The following is a 19922-nucleotide window of genomic DNA, read 5'->3' on the forward strand; positions in this document are numbered from 1 at the left end:
ACTGCTTTGTGCAGAGGTATGCTTATCCAGCCAAAATGTTCCATTGTTGAAATAACAATTTTCTGAAATATGGATATTGAGTTTTCTTCTGACTTTAGGCTGAACTTTGTGTTTGGAAGAACTGTGTGTGTGTGTGTGTGTGTGTGTGTGTGTGTGTGTGTGTGTGTGTGTGTGTGTGTGTGTGTGTGTGTGTGTGTGTGTGCATGTCTGCTCGAGTGTTTATGTGCTTCTTGGTGCTTGTTTGCATGGAAAGGGGGTGGATTTTCTTTTAAGTGTATCCCGGCTGTAAACACATGTCTTTGTGCCTGTCTGTTTTTGTATCTGGGTGTGTGTGTTTGCCGTGTCAGTGCACCAGGTGGCCGAGAAGGTTGAGGTGCTTGGTGCCCTGTCTCTCAAGACCAGGCGCACGCTGAAGGGTCATGGGAACAAGGTGCTGTGTATGGACTGGTGCAAAGACAAACGCCGGCTGGTCAGCTCCTCACAGGTACACACACACACACACACACACACACACACACACACACACACACACACACACACACACATCATTAAATTTTACATTTGCATGTTGATATGAGCTTTAGCCATTTTTAATCTCATATCTTCATCACCTTCTTCTAGGATGGAAAAGTGATTGTTTGGGATGGTTTCACCCTCAACAAGGTGAGTAAAAGATGGTCAACATGTGCATGGGTTGATTTCAAAATGCAGTAAATCCAATTTTTTTTAAAATGCTATAAAAATTGGTGTCTCAACATTTGAAAGTAAAATCTATCCTTTGACAGCTTTTAAGAAAGTAAGGACTATTCTTTAAAATCTAACTATATGCAAGGCAAAGAGTTTTAACCCGTTGATGTCAGAGCTCGGGGGCCAAGCATGACCTACCTACCCAGACTAGAATGTCTGTAGCTGCTGAGCAGATCGAACATGCTGCCTGCATGTAGTATGTTCACGGTCTGTCATGAAAGGTAGCACTTGTTGACGACGTGTTGCTGAAGTGTCAGGTTGAACATCAGCACCACTGAAATTGAGTTGTTAAAGCTCAAAACACGGTGCAGAGTGAACTCTTACCTCGCCTAAAACAGAAATCCTTATCTGAGTGAAAATGACTTCCTCTGGGAAGGCTTCATCAGCCTCAGTCTTCGTCAGCTGAGACTGACGAAGTCACTTGGATGAGTGATGAAACGTTTCTCTTTCGGTAAATGTTGTGTGCAGATTAACCGGTTCAACTTTCTGGGATTTCCTTACCTGGATGACTCAGTGGAGCTACTGCTACCTGTTGCCTCTTCAAAATGGTTTTTTTGGGGGGGGGGATTTCCCTCCTCCTTTTTTCTCCCCAATTGTATCCGGCCAATTACCCCACTCTTCTGAGCCATCCCAGTCACTGCTCCACCCCCTCTGCCGAGCCAGGGAGGGCTGCAGACTACCACATGCTTCCTCCGATTCATGTGGAGTCGCCAGCCGCTTCTTTTCACCTGACAGTGAGGAGTTTCGCCAGGGGACGTAGCGCGTGGGTGGATCACGCTATTCCGCTCCAGTCCCCCCCCACCCCCAAACAGGCGCCCTGAGCGACCAGAGGAGGCGCTAGTGCAGCGACCAGGACACACCCACGTCTGGCCTCCCACTGGCAGACACGGCCAATTGTGTCTGTAAGGACGCCTGACCAAGCCGGAGGTAACACAGGGATTCGAACCAGCGATCCCCGTGTTGGTAGGCAACGGAATAGACCGCCATGCTATCCAGATGCCTCTTTAAATTTTATTATATAGTGCCAAAGTATGAGCATTTTACATTGTTTTTACCACAGATATGCATAGACGAAGCATCAAAATGTCCATTTGGAGTCTCCAAGTGGACATTTTATGCAATGGGCATTTTGGAGTGTGGAAGATGATATATTTGTGTACCGCTCATCAACACAACCCCATAGAGGGATGATAAGTGTGATAGTCATTACATGAAAAAACTTTTTTTTTTATTTGCACTTGCAAAATGGCAGCTATTATGTGAAGGGTCTGGTCTTCATCATGGTGGGTAGCTCATTCTGTAGTGAAATTCTTCTAATCCTCTTTACCTTATATTCTTATGAGTGTGTGGGTTGGTCATCTTCTGCCACTCTAGCCTCCCCTCCCCCGGAGGGAGAGGAGGGTCAGCATACTGTACTGTACGCCTGGAAAGAGAAGCCTAAAGATTATCTATCCATCAGTCCACAGTTAGGACACTTGTGCCATACTTAGTGTGTGTGTGTGTGTGTGTGTGTGTGTGTGTGTGTGTGTGTGTGTGTGTGTGTGTGTGTGTGTGTGTGTGTGTGTGTGTGTGTGTGTGTGTGTGTGTGTGTGTGTGTGTGCGTGTGTTTCAGAGTGCACTTAAATGGTAGCCTGGTTTCATACCATAGCTGGAACCTAATCCTAGTTCTTGATGAAGCAGACTTAACTACACTAAAAGCATAGAGCATCCTTCAGTAACACTCCCCACAGCCAGGTTCACTGCAACACACAGTGTGTGCATGCATGCGTTTCCCTGTGTTTGTGTTTGTATTTGTGTGAGCACACTGGTGGGCATGTATACGCATTTGTGTAAGTGTCTGTTAGTGCTTTATGAGAATTTAAGAGGACAGGTATATTTTGTTGTGCGCATATGTGTATGTATCTGTTTCGTATCTTTTGCTTGTGTGTGTGTGTGTGTGCGTGCGTGTGCACTTGTGCATGCATGCATTCAGGAACATGCAGTGACGATGCCATGTACATGGGTCATGGCATGCGCCTACGCCCCGTCAGGCTGTGCGATCGCATGCGGGTGAGTACAGAAAAGTTCTCCCAACTCACCGGGTTTGTGAAATTGATTGACTGGCTTTCTAATGGTCAAAAATCAACTCTGCACTTTTTTTAAACTTTCATACTTGTATTCTGAATTACGATTGTTCCCCAGTTGAAGAATTGGACCTCTATAAAATAACTGCAAGCATCAAATAGAAATGCACCATGGGACATTTCTTACATTGTTAGCTATCATGGGTGCTTTGCTTGTAAAAGAATCACATTTTAGACAAAATGGTAATTTACCACTCTGAAACGAAATTCTGTTTATCCCCCCGGCAGAGGATTGGATAACAAGTGCTCAGTCTACCCGCTGTCACTTGACAAAAACGAGAACCTGGCAGCCAAGAAGAAATCTGTCGCAATGCACACCAACTATCTGTCGGGATGCAGCTTCACCAACTCTGACATGCAGGTGAGGGGCTCCATCTAAAATAAATAAATAAGCAAACAAATAAATATTTGTTTTCATAGCTTCAGTGGAGGTGTTGAGATGAGGGTGGATCAGGACTGACTTAACATGACTTCTGAGTGTCGTTTTAGGCTATAAATATACTGTTAACACACACACACACAGATAGATAGATAGATAGATAGATAGATAGATAGATAGATAGATAGATAGATAGATAGATAGATAGATAGATACTAGATAGATAGATGGAAAAACACTCTCACACAGGCTGCTTCAGTAGACAGATCACTGATGTTCTTCAGCAGTTTTTCAGCAGTCAACAGGTGGAGCTTTGTTTTTTCTTTTATCAAATTATCAGTCAAACAATCCTGACAAGAGAAAGTACAAATCATAATTGGACTCACCAGTCCATCATTTCTTTCAGGCACACCTGTCTCACAGGATTGTGAAAAGCCCTTTTTTTAAACATTCAGCAAAGTGAATAGGAGGAAGGAAAAGGGAAGAAAATGAGAGGAAATGAGCACGAGCCTGGAGTGGGTTGAGATATTATGCTTTAATAATTCACCACAGTCTGGCTCCTCAGCATGAAGGAGAATAGCAGTAGGGGAGAGGCAGGGGTAGAGGAGATGGGTGGCACTGAGACGGGGGTGGAAGAGACGGGAGAGCAATTGCGAGCGGAAGGAGAGTGATGGTCCTTTGCGGGTGTATAAATAGACACAGAATGGCCTTTATCTAGCAAAGAGCCAAGCACACCGACCTGAGGGCAGAGCGTTTAACGTACACACATGCTCTCACAAATTCCCTTTCTCAACCTGCATCTCTCTTACACACACAGATAATACACGCACACACACACACACACACACACACACACACACACACACACACACACACACACACACACACAGATAATACATGCACACACACACAGATAACACACACACACACACACACACACACACAGATAATACATGCACACGTTTTGTTTCCTCTGGCACTGGAGCGTTTTCATGCAGACCACACGCTCACACTGGTGCATGTCACGCTATCACACATAACTGTCTCACAAAACCTTTAAATAAATCTAAACTACAGAGTTTCAGGTCACAGCAGAAATTGTGTTTGATGTTAATTTTTGTGATGGAAATGTCAAAATGTCCAGTTCCGGGGGGTGTCACATATATCCAGGCCGTCTTCCTGTCGGATCGAAATGGCAAACAGCCAAGTGGCCCTGTCACAGAAAGTTTTGATCTATCTTCATGTTTGACGATGTCCGAGGCCGACATAACAGGGCTGTGGACAAAAATTTTGGATAGTGAATCGATGAATGAGTTAGTATTCATGAATCTACTATGCTACTTTGTAGCATTACAGACAAGGTAACCATTTGGTTGTAAGGGGAATCAGCTGAGAAAATGGTGTAGTTGATGGTAAAACTTGGTGGCTGATAATTACTTTCATGTTGAGGTTCATCTCAAGGAGGATGTGGTCTGTTTGCTCAAGGCTGTTGATGCATCAGCCAAGCAGGCTGCATCAGTAGACAGATCACTGATGTTTGCATACATGTACAATTCTAATAACAATAACTTTATTTATATAGCACTTTTCTAAAACAATGTTACAAAGTGCTTTACAAAGAAATAAAACCAGATAAGGCAAAAATAAGAGTAAGATCAAATAAGAGTAAAAATAAAAATATTATAAATAAAAACAAACATCAAACATTTGTAAAAGCTTTAATGAAAAGAAAAGTTTTACGATGAGATTTAAAAGAAACTAGAGACTTGATTTGTCTTAGTTTGACAGGATGAGAGTTCCATAGTGTGGGGGCTCAAACAGCAAAAGCCCAGTCAACCTCTGTAACAAACTGAGACCTAGGAATAACCAGCAAGGCTCCATCTGTGGATCTTAATGGTCGAGGGGCATATACCAGGTCAATAAATCAGAAATGTATGTAGGAGCAAGACCATTTAAAGCCTTAAAAGTGAGCAATAAAAATGCAAAATCAATTTGAAATATAACAGGGAGCCAGTGTAGGGAGGCAAGCACAAGAGTGATATGGTCATGCTTATATACATATATATATATATGTATTTGTAATGAGCTGAGCAGTGGCATTTTGTACCAACTGCAGATGGCAGCCAGCAGGAGCCCTTGCTGATACCAGAATAAAGCACATCACAATATTCAAGCTGAGAATAGATAAAACATGTAAAAAAAATTTTGCAGATCGGTAATTGATAAAAATGACCTGATTTTGGAGATTAGCTTGAGCTGGAGAAAGCATGACTGAACAACCTGTTTGATCTGATTACCAAAACCAAGGTTATCATCGAATATTACCCCAAGATTCCTAGTAGCCTGCTTAAGACTACCTGACAGACCACCAAGATTAGTAACAAATGGGCTGATGGAATTTTCAGGACATTAAATTTGAGAAAAATTTCAAACATCCAGGATTTAATGTCAAAGAGGCAAGTTATGAGATTTGCTGTGACACTAGGCTCTGTGGGTTTTAATGGCATGTTTAACTGAGTGTCGTTAGTATAAAAATGGTAGAGCACATCCTGATTTTAAATGACCTTGCCAAAGGGCAATATGTATATAGAAAAGAGAAGGGGGCCAAGAACTGAGCCTTGAGGGGCACCACAACTCAACTGCACCATCAAGGAGGTAGAGTCACCCTGGAACGACAGAAAAAGTTCTGTTGATGAGGTAAGAGTGTAATAAGCTAAGAGCCGAGGCCTTGGTGCCAGCCTAAGTCTCTAAGCGATGAAAGAGGATGTTGTGATCAACTGTGTCAAAGGCAGCACTTAAGTCTAAAAGAACTCAAATTGAGCAGTCACCTCTGTCTGTAGTCAGCAGTAGGTTATTAGCTATCTTAAATAGAGCTGTCTTGATACTCTGAAGTGTTCTAAAACCAAACTGGAAACTGTTATAAACAGTATTAATATTCATAAAGGAAATCAATTGAGAAGAAATTACTCTCTCCAGAGCCTTAGATAGAAAAGATAATTTAGAGATTGGTCTGTAGTTACTTAGGGACAGGGGATGTAAATTGGGTTTCTTCAGCAATGGGTGAACAATGGCATGCTTAAAACTTTCTGGAAAAGAACCAGAGGCCAGAGAATTATTAAGAATTTGCAGAATAACGGGGCTGATAGTTAAAAATACCTCCTTGAGCAGCTTAGTGGGAATGATGTCTAAGATGCAGGAAGAGGAGTTCATATTGGAGACTGTAACTCTCTAACACTGAAATTGTAATGGGTTGAAACTGGGTAAAAGAGACAGAATTAACATGGAGAATGGAACAAATACAAGAGCCTGGCTGGATTTGGGACCTGATATTCTCGACCTTATTAAAAAATGAGTGAAAATGTTTTCCTAGAGTGCAAAACTTACTCGAACAAAAGTTACATAGATTAAATAAAATTAAAAATGGAAAACAGAAATACAATCAAAGGAGCCATTAGGTCAAGGCTCATCTATAAAAGTGGGTTTTAAGGAGTATTTTACAAAAATGTATTTTCGTTGTGGGAGCGCCTCTGTAGCCAAATGGCTTCAGTGCATACATATCACATGGTCACTACTGTTGCCGGTTCGACTCCAGCCGGCGACCTTTGTTGCATCTTACCCCTCTTTCTCTTTCACCTATTTCCTGTCTGCCTCTCACTGTCACTATCTAATAAAGGGAAAGAAAATGCCCAAAAAATAATCTTTAAAAAATGTGTTTTCTGAGAAATAGTTATTTTTTAATTGTGTCCCTCTGCACTTGCAGATGTATACTAAAAAAGCAGCCCAACAATTTGAGCGCAAGATTGAGAACAAGATCACTCATCTCAAGATTGAGACAACCATTTACAATGCAAGCACCAGGATCATTGTGCATTATAGCTGTATTATAGAGTCAAGAACTTCATCTGCACTCTATCTCTTCACTTCGTTAAAAAAGAGATAGCCTGACAGGAGTCTGTCTCAGAGCTTTGTGAACCTAGAAAGTCAATGACGGAAGTAGACACATTCACGCCCATCTCGTTCCCTACATTTGGACCATGGTTAAATGAGGGACACTGGTGTCCATGTGAAGAAAGAGCATTTCTTATACTATGTACTGGATATGTTTGGTGTTGGTTGTAATCTTTAATGTGACTGTGTATATATATATATGTCTTTGTATGGGTTTGTGTCTGCCAAAGTGTATAATTGTGCCTGTGTGTACATGCGTGCATGTATTTTATGTATTTGTGTGTGTGTGTGTGTGTGTGTTTTAGATCCTGACATCAAGCGGTGATGGCACATGTGCGTTGTGGGATGTAGAGAGCGGTCAGCTCCTACAGAGTTTCCATGGCCACACAGCTGATGTCCTGTCCCTTGACCTCGCCCCCTCCGAAACAGGAAATACATTCGTCTCTGGGGTAAGTGAGCGAGAGAGTGTGTGTGTGTATATTTGCACGTGTGTGAAAGAGTGAAAGAGAGACAGTTTGTTTATTTGCATGTATGTGTGTTGTATGTACTACATATTTTCTCTTAGCAGCTCTCTTCTGTGTGTGTGTGTGTGTGTGTGTGTGTTATCAGGGCTCTGATAAGAGGGCCAATGTGTGGGATATGCGCTCTGGACAGAACGTGCAGTCCTTTGAGACCCACGAGTCTGACATCAACTGCGTAAAGTGAGTTCAGTTCTCAGGATCAGCAGCAAGTCTCAAGTTCAAGTTCAAGTAAATGAAGCCAACTCAACATCATCAGGAATATGGTCCAAATACTTTCCCTGTTACATGCATTTGCTTGGCTCCCATAGAGACTCTTGGTTTGTACAATTTCCTGGTGGCATATTTTAGAAAACATGATAACCCAAATGATGGCAACGCTCCAAATGATCACAAAGCCCTTCAATTGCTTCTCATGCGAATAGGTCATTAGTTGATAAATGGTGGCAATTTAGTCAAAAATGATCATAATCAGCAGGATTTCTGACTCACCCTTGTGTGTTTGTGTTCAGGTACTACCCCAGTGGAGATGCATTTGCCTCTGGCTCCGACGACGCCACAGTGAGTCACCTCACGTCTTTCTGTCAGCTGACCTGCTTATCTGGTGGTGATGATGTCGCTGGGGTCAGCAAGTCTCCACACATCAGTAGTGCTCATCACCATTCAAAGTGCCTGTCCAGACTGCACTGCTGATTTAACTGATTCACTCAGATAATGCTGCTTCATTTTGTATTTTAGTAGCAGGGGTTAAAGGTCACAGACTTCCCTCAAGGGAACTCGTGACATTTGGTGTTTATCTGTAATTTTCCCTTGCCAGACATTGTGGTAAAAGGGTTTCATATCCGCCTTTCGATAAATCACTTTTTTTTTCAAGAAAAAAAATAAACTCATTTGCACAAGTTGCCCTTGAAAATGAACGTTTTAATTCATTATTCCACAAGCATTGATTTGCATTCGATAATTCCTTGTGTTTGTGTGTTTTTGTCTGTGTCCTGTTGTGCATGCACGCACATCCTGTTGTGTGTGTTTGTGGTTTTTAGTGCCGTCTTTTTGATCTGCGTGCTGACCGTGAGGTGTCCATTTATCAAAAGGACAGCATCATCTTTGGTGCTACAAGTGTGGATTTCTCCTTAAGTGGTAGGAACACACAAAAAAGAAAATACAGATGTTATCCTTCATCTCTCTCTCTCTCTCTCTCTCTCTCTCTCTCTCTCTCTCTCTCTCTCTCTCTCTCTCTCTCTCTCTCTCTCTCTCTCTCTCTTTCCCTCTCAAATTGTGTGTATGTGTTCTGTAATGCTGAAATTACATTATACCATTCCAATACATTTAATTTCACTGGGGCCAAAATAATCCATTCTTCAAAAAATATAGGCGTACTATTTGTCTCAGTATAAATGCAAAAAGTCAACCAGCATTTTTCAGTTCCAGTAAAGTTGAGTCTTTTTGGAGATGCAAAACTTCTGCAGGGCACTGAGAATGACATTTTACAGGATTTTGTAATCCTAACTGCTCTTCTATTTGCCCTCACTTCCGTTTTCTCTAGTATTTACCGTTTCTCCTTACATGTTTTCCTCTTCTCTTGCTGCCTCCCGATCCCAGGCCGCCTCCTTTTTGCTGGCTATAACGACTACACCATAAACATCTGGGATGTGCTGAAGGGGAATCGCATCTCTGTTCTGTTTGGCCATGAGAACCGTGTCAGCACCGTCAAAGTGTCCCCCGATGGCACGGCATTCTGCTCAGCCTCTTGGGACAACACCCTGAGGGTGAGCATGATTTTCCAAAACCTGAATAACCTGTAGACAAGGCTCAGCGTTTTCGGTTTTCATTTTCAAAGCCATCCAGCATGCCGAATTTCGCCACAAGAGGAAACTGTTACATAACCTCACACGAACAGGAACAACTTTGGTGGAAACATAAAATCCAGGTGAATATCCGTTTAAACCGATCTGCTCCTTTTAGAAAATCGGGGTATTTTTCGGTGAAAATCGGTAAACACCGAAAACACTGAGCCTTGCCTGTAGATGTGTTTGTAATTCAAATGTACTGAGTCTTGAGTCTGTCTGAACGTGGCCAGTGTAAAAACTCAAGTAGAAATCTGAACAATGACGAGAGTCGTTGGTCAGAAACAGCTTCAGACATGATGTCTTTCACTTTGGAAACATGAAAAATGATTTGTATGGAAAAATCATTCACAGTCCTAATTTTAGTTTTTAGATTATTTGTGCTCTAACTGTGTATTCGTTGTAATTGTGCTACTAATCAAAAGATATCTACAACAGGAGGAAGGTGAGGCACTATGGCTGTCTGTTATTGTTTCCCCTGGCTTTTGTAGTTACCAGGCTACAGATGACTGGCTCGCTCCAGACAAAGATGATTCGTGCTCATGCGGGATGTATCTCACGCTGTGTGCTCATCTCTCATGCAGATCTGGGCCTAGATCTGAAGTCACTGTCGTGATCCACAACTCTGCAAATGGCATGTGAAGGTGGAGCCAGGATCTTGTGATTGACAATGAGCAGCCCTGGCTGAAATTGACACTACTGCTAGGTTTTGCTACTGCATATTATCACATCAGTCATGCCGACAGACAGACAGACAGACAGACAGACAGACAGACAGACAGACAGACAGCTTGTAAGTCATTAAATCAGTGTCTCCTTGCAATGTAGGTTTGACATCAGTATTATGATGGAGCTGTTCATGCGAATGGACAATTGTTCTAAAAGTTTGTGTTTGTATACTTTGTTTTTCTTAGCTGGATGGCTGATATTGTATTGTTATGTTTAAGTTATTGCTATTGATGAGATTGTAAAATCCAGTGTAAAGAGTCTAAATGACTATTAACGAAATTACTGCCCTGTGACTCTGTAATGTATACAAGGATGTTGTTACTGATTTATTTGTACATTATGTACATTAATTCACTGCCACTGCTGCTGATTGCTCTGCCCTGGGGACTGTTATTAAAAGGTCAGAAAGTCCATTTGTGCAGGGAAGTAGCAGGTCTGCATACAGTGCTGTTATGACCGCTGCAGCGTTCTGTAGTAGGCTATGTCCTCATCTTCTTGGGAAACCTGATGAACTTTTTAATGTGTGGGGAAGCCCGGCCTGAGTGGCTAAAATGTAGGAGGCAGGCTCAAAACTGTTCTATTTAACAACAATGATGTACTCACAGGGTGTAGCTACACATGAAACGAAAGAACATGAAAAAAGAAAGCAAACGAACAAATTAACAGTTAACTCATCTTAACGGAACAAACCTCAGCTCCCAATAATTGAGCTTAAATTAACTAACCGAACAAAACTCAACTCATAACGACTGAACTTCAATCAACATCACGTGCACACATCTACACCCTGACGTCCTACCCCACCGACAACTCCAGAGCAACTGCTTAAGTACTCCCTCGGAGTACCTGAGTTTAGGCTGCACTACTGTGGCAGCGAAAGCCAACACCTGGTAATGATTCAGATGATGATGATGATAATAATAATAATAATAATCATTACATGATGGGACAGATGGTGTGTTCTCACCCACTGTGTCACATAGTGGAACTGCAGATGTTTCTTTACTCAGTTACATTTACCTCAACATCAGACTGTATGCCAAGTCAATTCCTTGTAAGAAAAATAAATATTTGAGATAACGTTTGTGTTGTTGTTTTGGGGGTTTTTTTTGTGTGTGTGTGGCTTTTTGTACTTATTTTGCACTCTTGTTGTTTCACTGTTTCTGGAATGTGACTTCTTTTTCTTAAGAGAGAGAACAAACGATCACCAGGGATGATGTTCTGACACGTAGGTCTGTTGGTCTACGAGATAGAGGAAAGAATAAATCCACTTGGTCTAAAATAGCAGTCAGGTAGACTCTGAAAAGTAAATATTGGCTTTGTGTTTCCCGCCACAAGAGGAATTCTCTTTGAATGATGTCCCATGTGACAAACTAATGGAAAGAACAAAATAAAAAAGCTCTTTTGGGTGATAAAATGCCCAAAGAAAACCTCTTTGGTTAATTTTTCGAAACATTAAAAAACGACTCGCTGACTTCTGGCCCGGCTCATCTGTTTTTGCAACGCCAGCAGAGGGCGCTGCACATAATTACTCTTTCAGCATGACTGTAATACCGTGTATTGGCAGGCTGCTTGAATGGGAGGTAGCAGTGAGCTATGGAAATCCCTCAGTTACCTTTAGGCAGACACATCCTGAGGGAATAGTAGGGTCATAGCCTCTAAACTGCCTTTTGTATTTACACCCCAGGTAGATGGACCGCCCTGCCTGAGGACCTGAGAGAGGCCCCCGCACTGAACACATTTAAAAACAAATTAAAAACCTTACTTTTCACAACAGCCTATGGCTAAGTTCTTGGTGTGTGTGTGTGTGTGTGTGTGTGTGTGTGTGTGTGTGTGTGTGTGTGTGTGTGTGTGTGTGTGTGTGTGTGTGTGTTTTGTATATTTTCACATTTGTATATTCTGCTGCGATTCCTGTATAACTGCACTAACACCTGTTGATGTGCATATTCATTTTCCACATTTGCACTTTTATGATTGTGTTTCGAATGTATTGCCACTTTATGTAAAGTACATTGTGTTGCCCCGCGTGTGAAATGTGCTATAAAAATGATAGAAAAATAAAGTTTGACTCCACTATAATAAAAATTAATGGCATTGTTTTAAAATGTAATCAAGCAAAACACATTGAAGTGCGTGGTGTTAAACACACTGTATTTCATGCACATGTTGAGCAACGTCCTTGTGTGTCAGTGTTGAGAGGCCTCCTGTATTGACCCGGCTAAAACACATCTTTTAGCCGGTTGCTGCTTGATTTGATTGTGTCTTCTAAGGGATAGCTGGCTAAGCAGCTAGGTAAAACCTGAAAAAAAAGACTTGTGAGGAATACACACTTTATATGAAAAAGCCTTTTGTCTGTAAAGTAACATCGAGCAATACACAAGATGTATAATCCAACATCAGGGTTTGGGGCTAAGGAATGCATGCAGTCAATAAGGCTCCTCACAAGTCTTGAAAAATAAATGTGTACGTGTTCATTTGGCCTTTTTCTGTTTGTTTACAAGCCACGTGTTTGACCTGTGTGTGGACTGTGAGGTGGCCATCTCTGACCTGTGTGTGGACTGTGAGGTGGCCATCTCTGCAGTGATGATATCATCATCATCACCCATTCTTCCGCAGTGAACTTTCCCCTTAGCGCCAGCTGTTACAAAATGCATACCGCTTATACACATGTACATGCCTCTTATAAAAAATGTAGTTTATTTATTGAAAATACGGTTCCTTCTTCATAAGCTTATACCACATCCAAAGGCTGCCTCTGCAACTCTGGGCATATTTGAAACTGCATACGATCTTTGAGACAGTAACAATCAATCTTTCGTTTTGTTTAGTTAATCTTCCACCAATGAACATTTTGTTTTTCAGGTAATCAAATTTCCTCAAAACACATTGAGTCATATGAGCACTTATAGGTAAAGCTAGCTGATAGGCGATGCTACCTTTCGGTTTTTATGTATATTTTTATGTATACTCAGCAAAGCCATTTATTCTTGCTAATTTGAAGCCTTCTTAAAGCTTAAAGACAAAAAGATCAAATATGCCAATGCTGACTTCTCGAAAGGTGATATATATATATACATATATATATATATCCAGAAACCATTAATGGTGTTGGTAAGAGTGCTCAACAAATGAGGAGCGGAATATTAAGATGGATGTCGGAAAAAACTTTAATTCATAGCAGAACAAGCCTGTTTCGTACGCGATGCACTCATCAGCTGCCAAGGGTGTGTGTGTGTGTGTGTATACATACATATATATATATATATATATATATATATGTATATATATATCAACACGGATACAGGAAAAAAGATTTTAATACATTGCAGTACAGGCCTGTTTGTAGTGGAGTAAGTTTCACTTGAACATTGGGGGGGACACGTTTAGCGGGGGGTCAGGGGGTCCTCCCCCTGGAAATGTTGAGCATCACACATTTAATTTCCTGCAGTCTGGTGAATTTGTATGCACCAATTTGCTCTTTTTCTACATCAATTTATTGTGGAAATGTCTTATTTATGTAAAAGAAAAACAACTTTCAGATAGGCTGGCCTATCGGATATCTTCTGTGACTTTCCTCTTGCTCATGTTGACTCTGTGAATGAAAGTAGTAGATGCATTTGAACTAATACAATACCCTTGGCACAAATTGGTTTGTAGATGTACTTATTATGTTATCTCATGTGCCCGAAATTATCAGTTCAAGTTCATTTAAGCTAACATAAACGTCTAGGGGCTACTGTTAGCAAGCGCTAGCTAGTTCGTGAGGGGGTCTGAACTGATAACCCCAAACACAAGTTATAAACTAGATAAGGCTATAATTCATCCGGAAATACGTAAGGAAATCTAACTCAGAAACCCCAAAGGTAAGAAAGGGTGGTGTACTGGGCTAGACAAGCAAGCTGGCTAGCTACGTTACTTACACTTGCTTACTCGATCATTCACGCTCCGGTCTCCTGGTTGTCAGGAGCAACTGCAAGACAGCAACGAGGTCGGCAATCCCAGTGGCAAGGTTAAAATGGTATGGTCCAAGCATAGGGGTGTATGAAATCGCTGGAAAACAAGTATGAATGACATTTTAAGTAGTTCGACTGTCTGTGTTGTTATTTTACCTTTTTTGGCGAGGGAGTTAACATTATCATTCATGATATATTTTTGGGGGGGGGGGCAAATTCACCTCTTCTAAATATTGAGGGGGACATGTCCCCCCTGACCCCCCCATAAATTACGCCTATATATATATATATATATATATATATATATATATATATATATATATATATATAATCCAGTGGGTCAAGTAAATCCTTTATGAGACAGTACAAGCCTGTTTCATGCCATAAGCAATCATCAAAGTTCTTTCCTGTGTAGCTTTATTGACAGCTGATGATTCTTCTCATAAAGAATTTACTTGACTCACTCGATTATTTTGCTCCTTATTTGTTGAGCACTTTCCCTACCGTTGAGTGTTTCTTTTAACAAATATATATGTGTGTGTGTGTGTGTGTGTGTGTGTGTATATATATATATGTGTGTGTGTGTATATATGTATATATATATGTGTATGCGTGTGTGTTTGTGTGTGTGCTTGCGTGCGTGTGTGTGTGTGTGCTTGCGTGCGTGTGTGTGTGTGTGAGTGTGTATATGTGTGTGTGTTTCTCTGTAGTATAAGGACATATGTAGGGCCTTTTGATGTCATCTTTGAGCCAGTTTTGTACATAATGACTATTGGCATGAGTTGTGCGATGGGTATTTGTTTGTAGCTAATATGCAGTTTAAACAAAGTTTTTTGATCGATTGATTGATTGATTGATTGATTGCTTGATTGATTGATTACAGAATGATGATGATGATGATGATGATGATCTCATGGCCATGATTTTTAATGTCACCGATAATAAAGTGAATTAGGTGGATTACGTCTGACTATCTCGTATTTGAAAAAAAATCCCTAATTCAAGTTCGAGCGAAAAACGAAAATGTTCGGGGGAATTTCAACGAGCGAGCGAGGAGGCGGAGTTGGGCATAAAGCTTGGAGGGTGAGGGGGGGGGGAGAGAAGTGAACGTCTCCTCGGCTTCAACGAGGTTGTGCTTCCGCCGTCTGTACGTGGAGAGAGCCGTGTGATACCGCTGGGGGGGTGAGCTTTTGTTTCTTCTACTACCCAGAAATAACGCGTTCGCGGATTTCACTACGAGGCTGGTTAACAGTAAAAGAAAAACGACTTAATCGTGTTTGAAGTGTTAGTGCTGTTGGGGGGGGGGGCAGTATAAAGGCTTTATTGTTGACGGTTGGTCGGCTTTTGAAACCGGTCCTTTGTGTACCGGAGCTCCATTGCACTGATGACAGTTGCGGCGCGATGGCTAGCTAAGAAAGGCAGCTGGCTACGGTTCTTTCCTCGCAATAAGAAGAAGAAGAGGGGGGGGGGATTATCTTTACTATTTAGATGTCTAGATGTATTCATTACTACGTGCGGCAGTGTGGTGTAACGTTAGTTGCCGAGGCAGCTTGCTCGGCCGAAAGCTAACATGAGCGCTGTGCCGTTTGGTGTGAGTGTCAGTTCGCTTGCCTTCACAAAGATGGGCGCTACGCAAGCGGAGCAGCCATTTGTGGGTTAAAAGATGGAACTGCCGCCGCTGGCAGAGCCGAAACTCTGCAGACGCGGAAACCCAACACGCGTTACCTTCCTTACAACCTATTGTCGGGGTTGGTTCCGTAATTTGCCCGCAATGGAAATGAAAAGAGAAAAAAAACCCGCCCGTGTACCCTAAAATAACGCGAACAGCCAGAAATACTGTCACAGAGAAGCTTATTTTAAGTTTTGGGGTTTTTTTTTTTTTAGTGACACTGATCAGTCATCTTCCGCAATTCAGTGAGACAAATGGACCTTGTACACTAACTTTATTGTACTACTGGCAAAGATGATTCAGTTGCCGTTTTTATTGTCGTTGCACGAGCGCAGTGAAATTGTAGGTATCACTCCAGTTGCGTTTGGACAGTTGGGCTACTTATGTGGCATCAGTGTTAAAATGCTTTAACCGAACCCAAAGTGGTGGTTAAGGCCAAGTAACCTGGACTAAAAGCATGCCATTTTTTTTCCTCAATAGAAAATGTCGTGTTGGCTGTGGAAAGAGACCCTGGCTTTGGCAGAGGACTACCTGTCCTTTTGCAGCACAAGCCCACGACCAGCCTCTGCCCCTCCCAGCGAGTCAGCCGCCGCCATGAGAAGCCTGGCCCAGGACATGGAGACACAGCACCAAGCTCGCTTTAACTCCCTTGCACAGACTTTTGCGTGCAAGTGTGGGCCTGATCCCTGTGCAAACCTCAGGAAAGTGATGGAGGAGCTGGTGGGAGATGGACAGTTGAACTGGGGGAGGGTGGTGTCCCTCTTCACCTTTACTGGGGTGCTGGCCAGACAGCTGCGGGAGCAGGAGGGGAGAAAGCTGGGGCTGGACCCTGGGCAGGAACTGGGACAGGGACCTGGTAGCTGCAGGGGACTGGCAGAGACCATAGCAGATTACCTGGGAGAGGAGAAAAAAGACTGGCTGCTGGAGAATGACGGCTGGGTAGGTCCTACAACATGACTGCTTCAGAACTGATTGATCCACACAAAGGATGATTGGCTGGAGAATATTCCTACATCAAAGATGATTGATTTACTCACTTCGCACCCAGAGGTGTCAGAATGGGTTTGATTAGGGCATTTAAACACAAGAAATCAAAAGTTCATTCATTTTAAATATGGGAGTTGTTTCAAAGCTCTTTTTTTTTAAACTTTGGAAATGGGTTGTATTTTTTTTAACGTCTCATTTTGGATTGAATAGGGCTACTGATTGTTACGGAACAAAAAAATTCCAATGCCGACAACTTGTGTCTAGATCAGGCACCAAGTCAGAACTTAATAAAAAGCCTGATCTTAACAAAATGGTTTAAACTGAAAAACGAGAAGGCTTTTTTTAAAAACCAATTCCTTAAATCCCTTTTTACTGGGTCTGCAAGAATCAGACACTGCTCCGCTGGAGGTATATTTATCAGTTGGGCTTGGTTTAAATGCAGCTGTTAGTGTACATTATAAACTGTTTAATCTGCTTACGTACTGAATTTGAATCTTATTCTGAATTTAGGCTGCGGCGTTTAAAGACATGAGGTTTGGCTGGCCTCACCCAAGAATTTTAAAAATGTTCGCTTGGACTATGCAGTCTGGATGCCTGCAACAAATAACCCTGCTTTTACTAAAGATTCTATCAAACAATGATACCCTCTAGATTAGAGATCTGATTTAAGAGTTTTTATTTTGTCATTTTTTTAGCCATGCGAAGATGACTCATTAACCAATGATCCAAAGGGCTTTTTTTTCCTTGCTTGATCAATGAATAAGTTTGCTGTGATTGCTCCAGAGACCCTTCCTTAAGCCATAGGACCAAGGGGACCTGACTTAACACACTAGGCACTGCTACAGCTGAATTTTGTGAATGACCCCCCCCCCCCTCCACACACACACACACACACACACACAGGCACACATCCCTCCTTTGAAACTGCAGCTGGTTTTTCTTATGTTCAGCTCTTGCAGATGGTCTTTGTAGAAACTGTATGCCTCAGTGGTTTGAATTTGGCATTATACTCATTGAATTTCAGTGGTATGGCTTGAGAAACAAGTGACTGTACAACACAGTGAGCACCTGGACGTATGAGCAGGTGTTCTCCATTCTTCTAATTTGGCTTCAGCCCCACAAACATGAAGGGTAAACACAGCTGTCGGTAAAGCTGAACTATATCAGACAATTTTTTTTTCTTTGTCAAATCTTTTGCAAAGATGACTCTTGTATCAGGTCCTACCAAACTATTCTAGGAAAAAAAAGATATTCACCTATCTATATTCTCAAGACAAACTGCCCGATTTCTAATTCCAGTCCTTTTTTTTTTTTTTAGGGTTAACTTATTACTTTTGCCCATTGCGTCATAGGATTGATGTGTGGTACCTCAACACTTGAATTATGTTTGTGGATAAACAATGTTTTGCATGACTAATGCATTTATTTTGTTAGATACAATGGGGAAATTCCATCAGCCACCTTTTATGGTAGCAAATTCTCCCTGTGCTGTGTAAATCTATTTGGATGGTCCAAGTGGCAGGGGAATTTTGGGATTTACCAACCACTTTGGCCAGTAACTAGGAAATAATATTCTGTGTGTTTGTGTTCCAACAGGAGGGGTTCTGCAAGTTCGCCCACAGTGCCAGACAAGTGAACCAAGACTCCTCCATGAAGACGGCATTGTTTGCTGTTGCTGGGGTGGGCATTGCTGGACTGACCTTCCTCCTAGTACGCTAGCCAACTGTCTTCTTCATCCACCTTTGCAATTTGATTTCACACAGTTAGACATCTGATTTGATCATCACTTAGAAACAATTATTTCTACGGAATTCAGGGTTTTTATTTTAAATCATCGACCGAATGTTCGCACATATTTCAGCTCCATATTTAATGTTGACATTTGTCTCTTGCTCTTTAAGATTGTAGAAATGATCTCAATGCCTTGTTTTGAAACCATGGAGCAAGCAGCATAAGTTTGCATATCTTTCTAAGACATAAATGATCAAAGTGCAGGTTACCACATTTAAAATTCCCCAGCGCCTCTTGGTTTTGTATGTTTTAATTTTCTTTACCTGCCTTTACTGCGCGTGTTTACCTGGGTTGTGTATGTGTTAGAGCCATTCTAGTGTAAAACATAAGAATTAATATATTATTTATATGAAATTAAGCAGTTTAGCAGTGGCCATTTTCCAATTGATCCATGGCTGATTAAGTTGTTTCATCATCTTTCTCTAGTCTGTCCTACATTCATGTGAAATGTGTGGTTTACATGGTTGCCACATCTGTTTATCTGTGCGGTGCAGTGTGGAGGACCAGAAAGCGGTGCTATATGTTGTGAAATGTTTTGTTTTGTTTTTTTGTTTCATTCAGCAGCCAGAAAAAACCAGGGACCAATCCATTTTGCTTTTAGAACAAAACGGTTGCAATGGCAATTCCCCCATAAATCTCTTGAACATTATATTTTTTACTTTTTTTTTTGTTCTATTTATTTATGTCACTTCTTCTTTTTTTTTTTAATAAAAAAAAATCAATCCAATCAAGGTTGGCTGCTGTGACATTATTGTAAAACTGGGTTGCTGGTGAGCTCCCAAGGAACAGCGAAGGCTTCTCTCTGATGTAGCCGGTAGATAGTTCCTGTGCCTCTGACAGGTATTTCTCGCATGTCTATGAAAATATCTCCCAGTATCCAACTGTCTGAGCATATGGATTGTATACCAGTTCCCCTTGGTCAATCTGCAGATGTATACATTAGAGCTGAAGGTGAAATCTGGGAGCGGGACAATGACAACACACTTCATTGGCACAGGTGCTGCGCTCATCCACGTCATAACAGTCGTGATGTTACTGCTGTTTTCCTTTGTCACAGCAGTGTGTTGTGTGGGAGAGGGAGAGACAGTGGTGCTGAGACACACACACCTTACACAATATTTGACATGACGTCAATGACCCATTATTGCCTCCTATCGTTGTAGTTGATGATCAGTGAGATCCTCTCTAGGGTAAGTCCAAATAGAGGCCTGTGACTGAGCACGGCTGTGGATTT

The 19922-nt window shown here is 41.7% G+C and overlaps 2 protein-coding genes across 2 annotated transcripts in view; both read left to right on the forward strand.

Moving 5' to 3' along the window:
• The window catches only part of gnb5b (guanine nucleotide binding protein (G protein), beta 5b), a 16077-nt gene extending 4714 nt beyond the window's left edge, over positions 1-11363 (forward strand). The window contains exons 2-11 of the mRNA XM_056279290.1: positions 356-484; positions 622-663; positions 2720-2796; positions 3099-3231; positions 7503-7646; positions 7807-7898; positions 8228-8276; positions 8756-8852; positions 9315-9481; positions 10144-11363. Of these exons, the coding sequence (XP_056135265.1) occupies positions 356-484; positions 622-663; positions 2720-2796; positions 3099-3231; positions 7503-7646; positions 7807-7898; positions 8228-8276; positions 8756-8852; positions 9315-9481; positions 10144-10155 (942 nt within the window). The 3' untranslated portion in view covers positions 10156-11363. The remainder of the gene's footprint in view (positions 1-355; positions 485-621; positions 664-2719; positions 2797-3098; positions 3232-7502; positions 7647-7806; positions 7899-8227; positions 8277-8755; positions 8853-9314; positions 9482-10143) is intronic.
• Positions 11364-15360: 3997 nt separating this feature from the next.
• bcl2l10 (BCL2 like 10) lies at positions 15361-19393 on the forward strand. The gene is made up of 3 exons (XM_056278957.1): positions 15361-15423; positions 16391-16849; positions 18494-19393. Exons 2-3 carry the CDS (start codon positions 16394-16396, stop codon positions 18614-18616), a joined length of 579 nt encoding a protein of 192 aa, XP_056134932.1. The 5' UTR covers positions 15361-15423; positions 16391-16393; the 3' UTR covers positions 18617-19393.
• Positions 19394-19922: the final 529 nt, after the last annotated feature.

This window comes from Lampris incognitus, chromosome 4 (assembly GCF_029633865.1).
Source record: "Lampris incognitus isolate fLamInc1 chromosome 4, fLamInc1.hap2, whole genome shotgun sequence".
In the NCBI taxonomy this organism is placed as follows: Eukaryota; Metazoa; Chordata; class Actinopteri; order Lampriformes; family Lampridae; genus Lampris; species Lampris incognitus.